Genomic DNA, 15,431 nt, shown 5'->3' on the forward strand with positions numbered 1-15,431 from the left:
TCCAGTAAATCCTACAAAACTAAAATGTTTATTGTGTTTTTATCCTCAGTTCAAGGTTCTTGTCCAGCTAGAAAACTGAAAGAAGTTTCAGACAGTAATAAAAGTGACAGCAAAAATGTACGTCAAGACTCTGAGAATGAGCAGCCCAAAACTGCTGTTAGCATCTCCATTTCTTCAGCAGCTGAATGTTACGACTGCACGATAAAAAAGCAACCACAATCCACCGGCATATCAAACCCTTACTCTGGAAAATAAGACAACACAATCTCAGACTGCTAACATCTGCAAACCTCCACCCAACAAAGCGGATTGAAATGTCAGGGCACAACGAACGAAGCGGCTAACTAACACATGACTTGTTAGGTTCTGCTCAACATTCCCATGGTCATGGACAATTCCTATATGTATGTATATAAATATATATATTAATAAAGAACCAATGAACCACAATTATTGGGTTTTACTTATGATGGCATACTTGAGTTTCATATGTTTCAAAGTATGTTGTCATTGCTTTTACTGATAAGAATTACAATAATCATCAACAGTCTCCTTTGGTATTAAAAGGATCATCTAAAAAAAAAAACAGGAGATGCCAAAAATATTCCTATTTTTATTACAATCTCTAGTTTTACATTTAGAATTTCTATTCTTAATCTTACAGTAGATTGTTACATTTAAGAGTGGATTTATCGTAAATGATCATGACATTGATTTGAATGCTTTTCTGAATATTTAAAGATTGCAGCATTTTCTGGGGCCTCATTAAACAGAATTTGCACTTTCCCTTCACTGTCACTGAAGTCATTTTAGTTACCATGTTAACAAAATGAAGAAAAACTCATTTTCACACGTACTGTATTTTCACAATCATTTTGTGTATATCGAGTATACATTTGTATTCTTCTGTTCGTATTGCTATGACTGTGACTCACAGTATCTACAGCAATGTGATCAGACCTCATGACCAAACATACAGCTCAAGTTGGATCAAAATGACAAAATGAAGATATACTCCATACATGTATTTCCTCGCTATGGCAGCACTGTTGGCATTGATCATGTTAAATGTCTAGTGTTGACCAAGTTTGGTGACAATCTCATGAATGTCTTTGGAGAAAATATTTACTGTACATGTTCAGAGCCTGCAACTGTGTGAGAATCCACATTAAATCCAAAATGGCCGACTTCCTACTGGGATGAGCTGATGACTGTAATTTGAAAATGGCTTTGAGAACAAGCACAAGCAAAGAACAGGAGCTCTGAGTACTAAACACACAGTATATACATAAACTAAAGAAATGTAACACCGTGTCTGCACCGGACGTGGCGCGATGCGACGCGACACATGGCTTGTTCTAATGGGATTGTCTTGCCACGTCCGGTGTGGACAAAATGTAAAATTATACTGGGTTCTAATGCGTTCTATTATCATCTCTTGTCACGCCGCATCCGGTGTAGACACTGTGTGGCAGTAGTTTAGAGCAGGGGTATTCAATTAAAGTTCCAAGAGGTCCAGTCTATATTTTCTTCCAAGCGGAGCTCCTGACAATGTTTTTGAAAATAAATAAATATTTAATCAATTTTGCCCAGTTGGATATACAGTGTGTGTAATATACAGTATATATATATATATATATATATATATATATATATTAGGGGTGTAACGGTTCTCGGTAAAAAAAATTAACCGCACGGTTCTCCACCAACGGTTCGGCACGCGCTTGTACCGCGGCTCATCTTAAATCTGACGACGCATTTATAATATGGTTCATTAAAAATTATAATGCGTAAAACAGACAAAGTTCAGCTAATGTATGTTTGTCGATGGATACACATTTAATACCTACAACAAATCAAATAACGTAGACAATTTTCAATAGGATTGACGTATGCTGTACAGTCATTTCTGCTTTCATCACCCGGGTGTTGTGAGCGCATGAGTGCAGGTGAGACCTGAACAGCACATGTTGCTGTTTAAACTACACTCATTCAAGCCTTGCCAATTTAAACATTTAAGTGCAAGATGATGCAGAAGAAAACTCGCTTGCGTGCTGTGAGAAGATCCGAAGCGCGCATACATAAGTCTCAGACATGGCGCAAATATTGACTTGTCTTTGAAGCACTTAAACGGACAAATTCAGACACGAAGTAGGTCAACATGCCCCTCTTGTCGAGTATCTTAACAAACATAGTAGTTATGTCTTAAGTGAACGGACGAAACAGACGAAAACCAACGCATGTGTAGCCTACAGTATCAGTGTACTGGATCGGTTTCATTCCTCTTAAAGCGACAGCAGCATATTCCTGCTGTCTGTTAAAAGTCAAGGAAATCACTCACTGCTTGTGAGTCAATAGCTTCTGTAATTCAATTATGATTAATCTTTATTTAATTTGTACATATGCAATGTTATGTTTTATTTGATAATAATATTCATTTTTTGAATCCATTTCTATACCTTAAAAGGTATATATCTTATTTTATTTTCTGCTTTGCTCTGTTGTTTTATTGGTGCTGTTACTTGTAGCTTGATTATTTGTTATTATTTTTATTTGTCAGTAGTCCCTTTTCCCTGAACATAGCACAAACCGAACCAAAACCGTGACCCTAAAACCGTGACACAAACCGAGCCGTGAGTAATTTGAACCGTTACACCCCTAATATATATACATATATATATATATATATATATATATATGTGTGTGTGTATATGTATATATATGTATATATACATATATTTATATATACACACACAAACACGTCTGGTTTATTATCTCCGTGGGGACAGTCCATAGGCGTAATGTTTTTTATACTGTACAAACTGTATATTTTATCCCCTAACCCTACCCCTAAACCTAAAGATAATAGAAAACGTTTTGCATTTTTAGATTTTTAAAAAATATTGTTCTGTACAATTTATAAGCTTTTGTGCCCGTGGGGACCTCTCACACACACACACACACATTATGGCATGCCATTCAGGAAATTAAAGTATTTATAATATGATTGGTTTTATACAGGTATATGGAATAAAACTTGAATGACAATTGAATGAAAGTATGAATATGTGGAATGAAAATATAATATATTGAATGAAAGTATGAATATATGGATTGAAACTGATGTCATCATGTGTTTTTATTTGTGATTGTTCAGATGTTGAACAACGAGTGAGTCTGCGCGTAATCTAGTATCAGCAATTTTAAGTAATAACGAATTAATAAACACGCTGGCGAATGCTGGCAACCGGACTCAATACGCTATTTCATTGCGGTAGCCATTTCAAAGTAATCAAATTGAAAAGGTTGTTGTTCTGATAACAAGGAAATAAATCGTTTTACTTTATTACAGTTTTTCTCAGTCGCTTTGAAGCATTTCTCAGATCAGAAATGAAATTCTCAAAACTAGTTATTCAACCTTCACACATCATCTTGTCACTTGTGCACATCAGAAAAGTAGTTTCTTATTATTTTGAACAAGTTGCAATTGCTTTAGTACATTCATGCAATTCATTCATGTCATAATCTGTCAGGCATATTTAGTTTTCTTACACGTACAGGGTTATTGATCCAAACTGTGACTAGATTTACTTTGCTCACAGGTTGCTTTCTGTTAGAATCTCAGATCCTTCATTCATACAACACACACGCACACATACACACACACACACACACACACACACACACACACACACTGTACAGAGATTTTCCACAAGGATCTCGTCTCTGATGAGGAGAGGGCTCTGTTTTAAGATGATTTACAAAAGCATGTGGTCATTTCGGATATCGTTGCATTTTACTGCTGCGTTGGAAGAGTAAGACATCCCAAAGCCAAAGGGGGAGTAGAAAATAGTTTGATTCCTCATACAGCACTGCATACAGTTCTGCCTGAGGGGTCTCTCCTCTTTGTCTTTTTTTGTTCCAATTTTTCCCATTGTGCTGTAAAATAATGTTGCATTTATTTCATCACAGTGACTTTTTTCAAGCTTGATGTGTAATTTGTTGACAGACCAACAGAACAAGTGTAAAGTGAATCCTGTTCAATCTTTTGCTATCAGTGTCGCACATACAGTTACGAATAACTTTGTACTATTGAAAGTGAAATAAGTCAGTTTTGTGCATTATCAATGAGTGTCATACAAACTGAAGCCATAGTTTACATCCGAAAATACTAAAAAAAATAAAAAATAAAGCACCCCTTATATTGACAACATGGCTAAACATTTTCACTGTCTTGTTCACGAACAATGACACAAGGACTTGCCATTTTCATGGGATTGACATGTTCACTGATGTAAAAATGTCATTTTGAGAGATGAACTAAGGACTTTTGAACAAGTTACACGCTTTTGCAGGAAATCTATGATGTTGTGCAGTTTGTACAAATTTTTCTGAGAAATGCACATATTATTTAGCTAATTTTAAGAATGATTCGAGAAATGCTCCAAAGCAACTGAGAAAAACTAAGTTTTATTAATTTTGCAAGTTCATTCTATATATTTAGAGTTTCATTCAATATAATTAGGACTTTCATTCCATATATTTAACACACTCATTCCATATATTGAAGTTTTCAATCCATATTTTCATACTTTCATTTAATATATTCTAGTTTTATTCCGTATATTCAGACATTCATTCCATATATTCAGACTTTCATTACATATATTCAGACTTTCATTACATATATTCATAATTTCATTCAATATATTCAGACTTTCATTCCATATATTCAGACTTTCATTCCATATGCTCTAGTTTCATTCCATATATTCAACGAATCATACATTATTATAAATCCTTTATTTTCCTGAATGGTTTGCCATAATACACACACACACGCACGCTAGGGCTGCTCGATTATGACAAAAAACATAATCACGATTATTTTGGCCAATAATGAGATCCCGATTATTTAACACGATTACTCATTAACTTTTAAAACAACATAGAAAATAAATAACTTTGCTTTTAAACTGTGAATTCAACTGAAAAATTAATGTAAAGAAATAGCACAGCTGAACCACTGTAAGGAAAGGGGTGCGCTGTGGATTTATACCACAAGAAAAGAGAGGATCCTTGCAAAATGGAATGTGGCACAATAATCATTTTACCTCGATTATTTTGTTTTTGTAATTGTTGAAGCCAAAATTGACAATTACAATTAATTTTCGATTAATTGCACAGCCATAACGCACGCACGCACGCACGCACGCACACACACAAGATAAGACCTTTTATCAGGCCATTTATTTTGATATTTTGATATCCACAGAATGTATGTAGTGTAGGCTCTGTGGCTAGAGGGATGCCCTCTTAATAGAAATCTGATAATTAATATTTGTAGATAAAAATTAATGACAACATACAAACAACAAATGTAATGTAACAATTAATATGCTCTCATCATAAACAGAAAACAAAGTTACTTATTAAATTAGCCTTTCCATGCCATTCATAACAGTACTTCTATCTTTAAATAATTTCCCAATTAGTACGTTGTTCATTATAAAATGTGACCCTGCTTGTGAAAACCTGACTGTTTTCTACAAAAAAACGTGAAAATATAGCAACAATATCTTCAATATTGACTGAATAATGCCATTTTAAAGATTGAAATCTAAGTGAAATTAATGCTTGAAATTAATCTTTGATGCTTGTTAGAATAATTATAATATAATAATTTATTAGATGATGAGACTTTAGCCTGGGTTTTCACAGGTCACAAATGTTTACATGCTGATCAATAATGCTAATGCTAAATGTAGATAAAAATGTTCTGGTTCATAAAATATCACAAATCCACATAAACCTTTTTCTGCTTTTTTTTCTAATTTTGGTTCCCAGAATGCTTTGCATGAGGCTGTTATTTTATAATACTTTTCCTGTAAGGATAAAGACTTGTTAATGTTTAATGATCATTTATATTTAAATTACATAAATGTAAATCTACAGTAAATTACTGTCAAACTGCTGCCAGTAAAACTGAAATTTCTACAGAAATTCTTTACAGTGTACTGTACTATTATGGCACACGTGTGAATGTGAAGATTTATATTTTACGTTACTGGTGTCTCTGTTCTTGTAGGACATTTCACAACCTCCCTCCTAATCTGAAGTGTCTAGACTATAGAAGAAATGTGAACAAAATACACCAGAGAAGCTCATTCTAAATAAAGAAGGCTAAATAAAAAAACAAACACAAAGCCATCTGGCCGAAGAAGCTTTCATGTTTACTTCGGTTACCATGAGAATTCATCATGGTCGACTAAATGCAGCTCGTTTCATTATTCAATCTGACACTGCTGTTATTAGTACGTTGCTATGTGGAACAACATTAGGTGTGATTCTATCCACAATGTTGAACTAAATAGACCAAACGCAACACTCAAATGCGTACAGTATGTACACAAGAAATTTGCTGTTGCATTGTCGCATCTATAAAAGTTTCTGGAATATCACATACCACATATTTCATACCACTTTGTTTGAAGTGAGGCCCTGAAAAATATTCGTTTGAAGGCTATCTGGCCCTTCCCCTTACCCCTCCAACAAAACAGAATCGAGATACCCCTACTTCTTCACGTGAACTTGCAAAACGGAAGGGTAGAAATGGGATTGGCCCCAATTATGTCTTCGTAAAAACTAAAGGCAATAACAAATTCAGAAAATGAGAGATTATGTTGCAGTCTGGGATGGGGAGATTTTAGGAAAACTCCCACGTCACCACAGTGGAAAGGAGCATCAGAGTTGCCAAGTTAAAGTCCTTGCATCGGATAATGTGTGATCTTATTTTGGGGGGACACGGTAACAGCAGCCAGTGGAACGAAGAATGAGCTGAAAGAGCAGACGAATCTTTAAACGGCCTGTAAAAGTACTGACGTCAGCCGATTAACCTCTCCATGTAAACAAATGGGACTTGAGTCAAAATAAAAAGTAAATTACACTTCCAGGAAAATCTTCTGAAAGATGGTTTTGATCATATAGTTGTTATCACGCTGATATATGTTCAATTGTTCGTTTTTGTGATAAGTTTGATTTTAGCTAGTAACTTGATGCTATAAAAACTGGGCGTGTCATTATGATTGACAGTTGTGATTGATAGCTTCTCTGAGCAGACTGTCGGAGGTTTGAGAGGAGATTGAAGATATAACCAACTTTTATTTTTTTATTTCTAATGATTAAGTCGTTAGTTGATGTACTTATCTTACTTTAGCAAGGTTTTGGTATAGGGCAGTCAAATGAGAAGTTCAGGGGGCGTGGAAGCTCCTCCTGGTTCCACTGACGATTCTTCTCAACTCAACTTTATTTATATAGCGCTTTTACAATTTTCATTGTTACAAAGCAGCTGCACATGAGACACATTGACTACAAGCAAAACAATCAAAGTTGTACCTGCAAAAACAAGAAAAGGTTGAAACACAGAAGACAGACACACCCACACACAAAACACTCCACACACACAACACGCACCAACACACACAGACACAGAGACACACACACACACGGATGCGCATGCACACACACACAACACACACACACACACGTACGTACACAGACAAGTACGCACACACACACACGCTCAGTGAGAGCACACAATTAGGATAAAGGAGAGAGAAGCACAGGTCAAATATAACAGATAATAAATTCCTATATGCAATATTAATTAAGTAAAACTTAAATTCTAAAGCAGCCCCCCCGGTCAGGCAGATAGTGCAAAAACAGTATGCAAACGGTGGCGAGGAACCCAAAAATCTAATCGAGAAAAAAAACCTCAGGAGAACCCAGGCCCAACCAGGGGATTCCAGTTCCCCTCTGGCAAAAGCTGCTGCCTCTGCACAAGCTTCAGAGAGCTTGCACAACAAGGCTAAATAAAATAAATAAACTTACTAATAAAATAAATTATAGTTTAAGATTATCATTAATAATCTACAAAGTAATAGCATTTGAAATTTTGTGGTGAAGACATGTCAAGAGACCGCGTCCTTCTTTATCCAGCTCTATCATCTCAGCTCTTGTCAGGTCCCCACTTCCCATTCTCCGCTCTACCATCAGGTCAGGCCATGAACTGCATCCTGCTCGCTGTGGTAACCTTGGAACAATGAGACAAGACTGGCTGAGAGTAGAGTACTGTTCTGTACTCTATGATGCAACAAGTACATCAGTTGTGTTTTTGGTTCCGGTTGATCTAACTAATGCAGCCTAAACCCTCTGAAGATTTATATTATGGAAGAGTAGTGTATGCAAGATTAAAAAGATGCGTCTTTAGTCTAGATTTAAACTGACAGAGTGCGTCTGCCTCCCGGACAGTGCAGGGAAGACTATTCCAAAGTTTAGGCGCTAGATAGGAAAAGGATCTACCACCTGCACTTGATTTTGAAATTCTAGGTATTACCAACTGACAGGACGCCTGAGAGCGTAATGCACGTGAAGGACTGTAATACAAAAGGAGTTCATTCAAGTACTGAGGAGCTAAACCATGTAAGGCTTTATAGGTAATAAGCAAGATTTTAAAGTTAACGCGATGCTTTATAGGTAACCAGTGCAAGGTTGACAGAACCGGGCTAATATGTTCATACTTTTTTGTACGTGTAAGAACTCGAGCTGCCGCGTTTTGGACCAATTGGAGTTTTTGTAATAAGCCTGCAGGGCAACCACCTAACAGTGCATTACAGTAATCTAGTCTTGATGTCATGAATGCATGAATTAACTTCTCTGCATCTGAGATTGAGATTGTGTGCCTTCTGTGCAGGCCCAGGCTCCAAACTGACTTTTTTGCGTAACATGTCATCACCCATCGTCGGACGTTTATGCTCAGTTCATTACAGTGGAAGGAAGTGGCGTCACGCCATCCATCTTTTTTACAGTCTATGTTACAGAGCCCATGGAGAGTCACGACTCTGAATACGGGAGCTACGCCGTCAGAGAAGGCGAAATGGGATCATCTTCCGAATCAGGAAGGTCAGTCATTTTGGGTTTGTAATTTAGATGCGAGTGAGTGAACGTTATCAGTATCTGCAAATGTAAAAAGGAGTAAGTAAATAACTTATATAATCCAAGTGTCAAGTGATGATTGGCTATATCTATGTGAAATGAATGATGTAACATTAGAGTTTTTCAATGTAGCTTCCATATATGGAATTTGTGTTAGTTGACCAAATCGTTCCTGTATGCCGCATCAACAAATACAACAGTAATCCCAAATAGACACTCATAAATAAATTTATTATTATTCAAGTACTTTTGCCTGCTTTTGAATCTGCTTTTCGAAAACACATCAAAAGAGATGCCCACATATATTTCCCTTTGTGCCCTTACTTGCCTTGAACCCATAATCACTGCTTACAGCTATATTATTTGTATAATTGTACATGTATATAACAAGGCATCCGAGTAGAAGATATAAAAACAAAACATAAACCCATGTGTAGTACAAAAGAGTATGTTACTTTATTTTTTTATGTTAAAATGTTTCAAATTCCCTTTAAAACAGCTTTAAACAATATTTGGCTAGTTGTTCTAAAATTACACCATGGTAGAATTGCACTTTAGAAAAAAAAGTCTAATTTCTACCTTTAGGTTCTCCCAAGATCGTATATGGCCTTGTTTTCAAGAATTTCTACTTTCTGTTCACCCTCTTTTAGTGTGTTGACTACCATAGCTCTTGCCAATGATGTGATGGGGATTGACAGTGCAGTAGGAAATAAAGTGGAAAGAGGGCCGAGAAATTTCCTGGCCATCCACTCAGCAGGCCTGCTCTCCTTTCTGTCCACCAATAACACCCTAAATAGTAAATTACAGAAAAGAAAAAAGTAATTACAGGGTATTTGATGATTTTAAAAACTACAAACACACAGGCAAAACATACAAAATGTATAAGCTCAGTTTCAGAGCTGTATGGGAAATTTATTGCAGTAATTTCAGGGGGGAAAAAAGGAGTTGAGTAACTCACGCTGGTCGATAGATTGAGAGACGCTCAAAACCTACAACCTCAATGTCTGCTTCAACCTGTCCCTGAAAACAGACAGCAGTTTCAGTCAGAAATGTACATGTATAAATCAGTAGAACAGTTTATTTAAGTGGACATACAAAGCTCCATCAACTATCCAGTGATATTTCTACAATATGGAAGCCCGTTGTACCTTAGTTTTCAGGTAGAGAAAGCTGCTGGTTTTGTCTGCTCCTTTGGAGGATTCTAGATGAAAGTGAGAGCAACTTCCTGCTTTAGCAAGTTCTGCTGCCTTGAGTACGTAGTCATGATCTACACGCACAAACCCTTCCTGTAGCAAAAATTCACTTGATTTTTACCATTGAAACGAAATTAGGTTGTTAGGGTTCTACAAAAGGGTATCACATTTGTGAATGTGTTAACTTTGTATGATTTCTTTTAAAGGACCCATTCTTTTGCTGTTTTTGAGGCTTTGATTATGTTTTTTTTGGTGTTTAACGATGGACGTTCATGTTTCTAATTTCAAAAGACGCATTATATTTCACATATTTCAAGTCTATTGTTGACCGCTGTCCCTCTTTTAACAAAATGACTGGAATTCAGGTCTATATAAAGTCCCTCCTTCCGAAACGCTCTGATTGGTAAAGCTGACCAGGTCTGTCGTGATTGGTTCCCCACTTAGATTGTGTGTCTGATGATGTCCCACCCATACCATATCGGCGAGCTTCCGCTTCTCAGGCTGTTGTGATTGGTCGGTGCCCGTCTCAGTACACGTACATTCATAAACTTTGGCTTTTAGCAATAAACAGTAACAATGGCGTCAACTTCACTTCATCAGTTAAACACATGCGGATCGATCCAAGTGTAACGGAGGTCTGCTAGTGCATGTGCAAACATCAATCTTTGTTAGAGATCACATAATTTTTTCCTACTATGGCGAGGGAAATGACACCGGACCGAATGGCGTCAGACCGGTTATATTAATTAACACTAATAACAGAAGCGTTAGTTTTGCCGTTTTATATTGGATCCGAATTGGATAATAAAACAAGCAGATTGACCAGGAGACATTTTCAAGCAGGACTTCAGAGGACGTTTCATAGAAGTGTTTTAGAGGTATGCGCACACACACACAATATCAGTGTGTTACACAGAACAGCTTTCACGCCGATGTTAAAGTCATGGAAGCTGTTATTTGACCGTTGGTTATCTTAGAATGTGTGTAGCTGAAATCTTCTTACCAGCTGCAGGATGAAAGTGAAAGTAGTTAAGCACGTAGCTCAGTTAAATGTTTACAATCTCTGACAACCGAACACTACTCCAGCGGCTCTTCCTCTTCTTTAAGGAAGGCCTCGCCCCTTTTTTGGCGTATTCCTTTGGGCGGAGGTTATTAAAAGCACTCGGAATAGTGACATCATGTACCCGGGAAATAGAGGGCTGTAGTCCGATTCCAGCCGTTCTCTGTAGTCCTTGAAAAGCGAATTCTGTTAAAGACAATATTTCGCTTGGCACTGAACTTTGAGCTTTATCATTTTGCAGGTATTGTTTATGCTCTAACAGCAACATTACACACTAACTAAAGGTTGAAAAATGGGATCGTGGGGAATGGGACCTTTAAAATGCTCAACAAAGTTTAAGCATTTATTTACTTGCATTGTAATATAACTTTTTTTGCAAATTTTTCTGTATCTTTTGAATGACATGAAAGTGAGTAAAAGTAATATTTGGGTGAATTGTTAATTTAAGCATGACATGTAACCATACAGCTCCTGCTTTGGCTTTGGTTGTTCCTAGACAGCAGTATCCCACATCATGGCCCTGAAATGCTTCGGCATACTCATCCAGCTTTTCAAAATCAACTACTTTTTGCACCTAAAGAACATAAAGCAAATTAACAGATTAAAGATTTTCATTTTACCACATTTTAGAGAGTTGTACTTATATGATATAGTAAATATTGTAAATAAATTACTCTGAGGATAATTATTTTCATTCATATACATTCATTCAAAAGAAATGTCCACTTATGTTATGGCCGGACGTCTTTATGTGCATTTCTTTTTTTCCTGACATTTAAACTTAGACCACATTATTACATTACCCTTTGACTTTATACAGTAAATACACATAAATGAAAGTGTAATATATTTCTTTTTTGTGCATTTATTTAAAGAACACATGCACAATGTTTTGTCACTGCTGTTACCTTACTTCTTTGGCAATATTAAAGATTATTATGAAATATTATTTCTCTTTTTTTTCAGCACATATGTCCAGAGTTACAGAAAAAATAACAATGCAACAATAGAGATTGTTTTATTTATTTTAATCAAGTTTGTTAAAAGTGTGACTGAATGATGTTAGTTATATCACCATGTATTTGAAAACATATAAGTTTCATTATTTTGTCGCAAAATGGACACAAGTAGCCTAATGTTTTATTGAAAGGCATGTTTGTAAAAACTACTACTTTTTAAAGTGTGGCTTCTGGCTAAATAGTTTAAGTGGATCATATAAGTCAAAACAACTAAGTAACAAAAACTTGACACATTACCAGATTTTCATCGGTTTGGTTGTCCAAATGTAACTCCCTTCGTCCAATGAGAGTGATCTTGGAGAATATGTTGCTCTTCTTGATTTCGTTTAGTAGCACCTTTCCACTTTCCCCAGAAGCGCCGAGAATAAAACACGTTTTGTTTTTCTGACGGTAAATCTCTCCCTTCGCATTCAGATCCATTCTGTAGAGATTACAAACTAAAGTCACCATGACACTGCAGATATTAAACAGGTGTAGGCTTAGGCTACTACTACTTATTGGGTCGATGCAGATGTTAGATATACCAGCAGTCCGCCTACACAATTTCTACCAGCATGCCGTGCATTTGATCAAGAGCAAGGCGAGCCTTAGCTGGTTACAAACAAATATTTACCTCAAAATTGTTAGTAAACGTAACTAAAACCTATGTTGTTACCTTGGGACTTCGCCTGTATATGAATGTTCCAGATTATAAAGAACAGCGGCGAGTGCAACAACAAATGATAAGAAACAGAATTTCCAGTTACTGTATAAAATATTCATTCCAGTCTTGTGATAAACACCGTATTCAGTGGAGCGTCTTCCTGTTTGAGAAACGTCGCTGGCTATGGAAGGCCGAGAGGGCCAAAACGTATGAAACTAACGCAGATAGGAGTTTTGCTTACTCAAACATGTTCTGAGGGCAGAAAGAAAAATTATTGCCTCGCGGAGACAACCAATGACATCATAGAGGAGGCGGGACCAGAGGTGCAAAATTTGGAGGGGATATTCAAAAACACATCAACGGATATTAGCGAGTCGGAAGACATTTTTGCAGTGGCGTAACTTTGTTTTGAAAAGTGGTGGGGACAAAGACGACACAAACAATACTTTTATAATAATTTTTTTCTGTAATAACTCGTTGGGAATATTCATGGGTGTCACAAGCGTGAAAAATGTAGGTGACTCCTCCTCTAGAAACAGTATAAAAACAGCGCCGCTTTATCGACGGCTTCAGTGGTGTAACATTAGTGCGAAAGATGCATGACAAGTAATAAAGACACAGCCGTGAAGCAGGTTCGAATCCGCTGAACTCACTATTCTAAATTTTCAGATCTGCTTCCATTTGTTTTTAAACTATATCATGTTTTCATCAATAGATCATTTAAAGCATGTTGTGCTTTATTATATGTAAGGATGGCTGTTGCCGTACGTAATTAAACGTATTAATTCGTGATAAAATTTGTGTGTTTTCCCCATGTTAAATATTTGGTGTTTGACACAGATTACCTGTCGGTGGGTCAAGGATTGAGACGTTTGGGAACCCCCTGCTAATAAGGACAAACATACAAGTATACAGGGGAAACAGATGGAAAAATAATATCTTTAAAAAAATCTTATTTTCACTTATTACTACGGGCATTGCCAGATAGGCTACAAATATACAACAAACTTTCTAAATTTTGTTTTGAACTCATGAAACTACAAAGTTGTGACTTTTTCCATTTATTGGAGTTTTCTATCAAGTATCAAAATGTAATTAATCTTGCAATAGACGATAGCAACCGCATGTCCAGAACAATAAGGATGAATATATAGCACCAAAGTGCAATTAAGCGCAAAATGTTTGGTACATGTATGACTTGAACAGCCATTTTCAAATATTTTCATCATTTCATTAAAAATAAATACCTTTACAATCTGATATGTGAAAAAGTTCAGCAAACAGCAGTCCTGAACCCACGACGACATGAAGCAGGTAACACCTGCTTTACGCTCTACGCCACCGGAGCAGTTAATTTTCGCGTGCGTTTCTTACATTTTGTCTATTCTAATCTGAAACTGATGGGCGGAGTTAGTAGAAATAGCCTCTGTTTACAAAGCGTGCTACTTGCACGGTAAATAGACACTCAGTATTTTTTATTTCTTCCAATAAGTGGTGGGGACAAAATTGACTGGCAAAAAGTGGTGGGGACAAAATTGACTTTGGCAAAAAGTGGTGGGGACATGTACCACCCGTCCACCCGCAAATTACGCCTATGCATTTTTGCAAAGGTAAGTAGGCTACTGTGTTTTGTTGTTAAATGATTGCAAAGATTATCAGTAGTAGCATAACAGGATATATTATAAAGATCACGTTTAAACTAGAAAAGCCTTCTTAACTAGCCAGTTGAGTTTAGTATCTATACTTTATTAGTTGCTTTGTTTTGCACAAGACTGACACTACTATTGCGTGGCATTATTCATTACGTGCATTTATTAAACGATTGTTCTATTAGTCCTCTGTGATAAAGTTGATAATAGGGGTCATAGCCATAGTGTAATACTGCGAGCTGCGGTTTCCAAATTTCCGTCATCAACAAAGTACACGTGTGACATTCTCAGGGCAGGAGTCGTGTACAGGTCAGTTTTACAGTACAGCGTGCTGCTCTCAGGGCAGGAGTACTGTATAGGTCAGTTTTACAGTACAGCGTGCTGCTCTCAGGGCAGGAGTAGTGTATAGGTCAGTAATCATTAGGTCAGTTTTACAGTACAGTGTGCTTATATGTACAGTATACATATATATATATAATTACTTATATATTTACAGTACAACGTGCTGCTCTCAGGGCAGGAGTAGTGTATAGGTCAGTTTTACAGTACAGCGTGCTGCTCTCAGGGCAGGAGTAGTGTACAAGTCAGTTTTACAGTACAGCGTGCTGCTCTCAGGGCAGGAGTAGTGTACAAGTCAGTTTTACAGTACAGCGTGCTGCTCTCAGGGCAGGAGTAGTGTACAAGTCAGTTTTACAGTACAGCGTGCTGCTCTCAGGGCAGGAGTAGTGTACAAGTCAGTTTTACAGTACAGCGTGCTGCTCTCAGGGCAGGAGTAGTGTACAAGTCAGTTTTACAGTACAGCGTGCTGCTCTCAGGGCAGGAGTAGTGTACAAGTCAGTTTTACAGTACAGCGTGCTGCTCTCAGGGGGGGTA

The 15,431-nt window shown here is 36.8% G+C and overlaps 2 protein-coding genes across 3 annotated transcripts in view; one reads left to right on the top strand and one right to left on the bottom strand.

Moving 5' to 3' along the window:
• Nucleotides 1–1,397, top strand: part of ppip5k2 (diphosphoinositol pentakisphosphate kinase 2) — a 40,618-nt gene extending 39,221 nt beyond the window's left edge. The window contains exon 33 of the mRNA XM_057320867.1: nucleotides 50–1,397. Coding sequence (XP_057176850.1) covers nucleotides 50–255 — 206 coding nt within the window. The 3' untranslated portion in view covers nucleotides 256–1,397. The remainder of the gene's footprint in view (nucleotides 1–49) is intronic.
• A 3,406-nt stretch (nucleotides 1,398–4,803) lies between these two features.
• LOC130545927 (oxidoreductase HTATIP2-like) lies at nucleotides 4,804–13,118 on the bottom strand. 2 transcript variants are annotated; one of them, XM_057320866.1, is made up of 7 exons: nucleotides 12,922–13,118; nucleotides 12,504–12,687; nucleotides 11,714–11,821; nucleotides 10,143–10,280; nucleotides 9,953–10,014; nucleotides 9,574–9,783; nucleotides 4,804–8,092 (listed from the first exon to the last, which is right to left on the bottom strand). In XM_057320866.1, the coding sequence occupies exons 1-6, from the start codon at nucleotides 13,026–13,028 to the stop codon at nucleotides 9,576–9,578; spliced, it is 807 nt and encodes a 268-aa protein (XP_057176849.1). In that variant the 5' UTR covers nucleotides 13,029–13,118; the 3' UTR covers nucleotides 4,804–8,092; nucleotides 9,574–9,575. The 2 variants fall into 2 exon arrangements, with proteins under 2 accessions (XP_057176849.1, XP_057176848.1); XM_057320865.1 differs by lacking the exon at nucleotides 4,804–8,092 and having other exon boundaries at nucleotides 9,472–9,783; nucleotides 12,922–13,117.
• Between the last annotated feature and the right edge of the window lie 2,313 nt (nucleotides 13,119–15,431).

This window comes from Triplophysa rosa, linkage group LG22 (assembly GCF_024868665.1).
Source record: "Triplophysa rosa linkage group LG22, Trosa_1v2, whole genome shotgun sequence".
NCBI lineage: Eukaryota > Metazoa > Chordata > Actinopteri > Cypriniformes > Nemacheilidae > Triplophysa > Triplophysa rosa.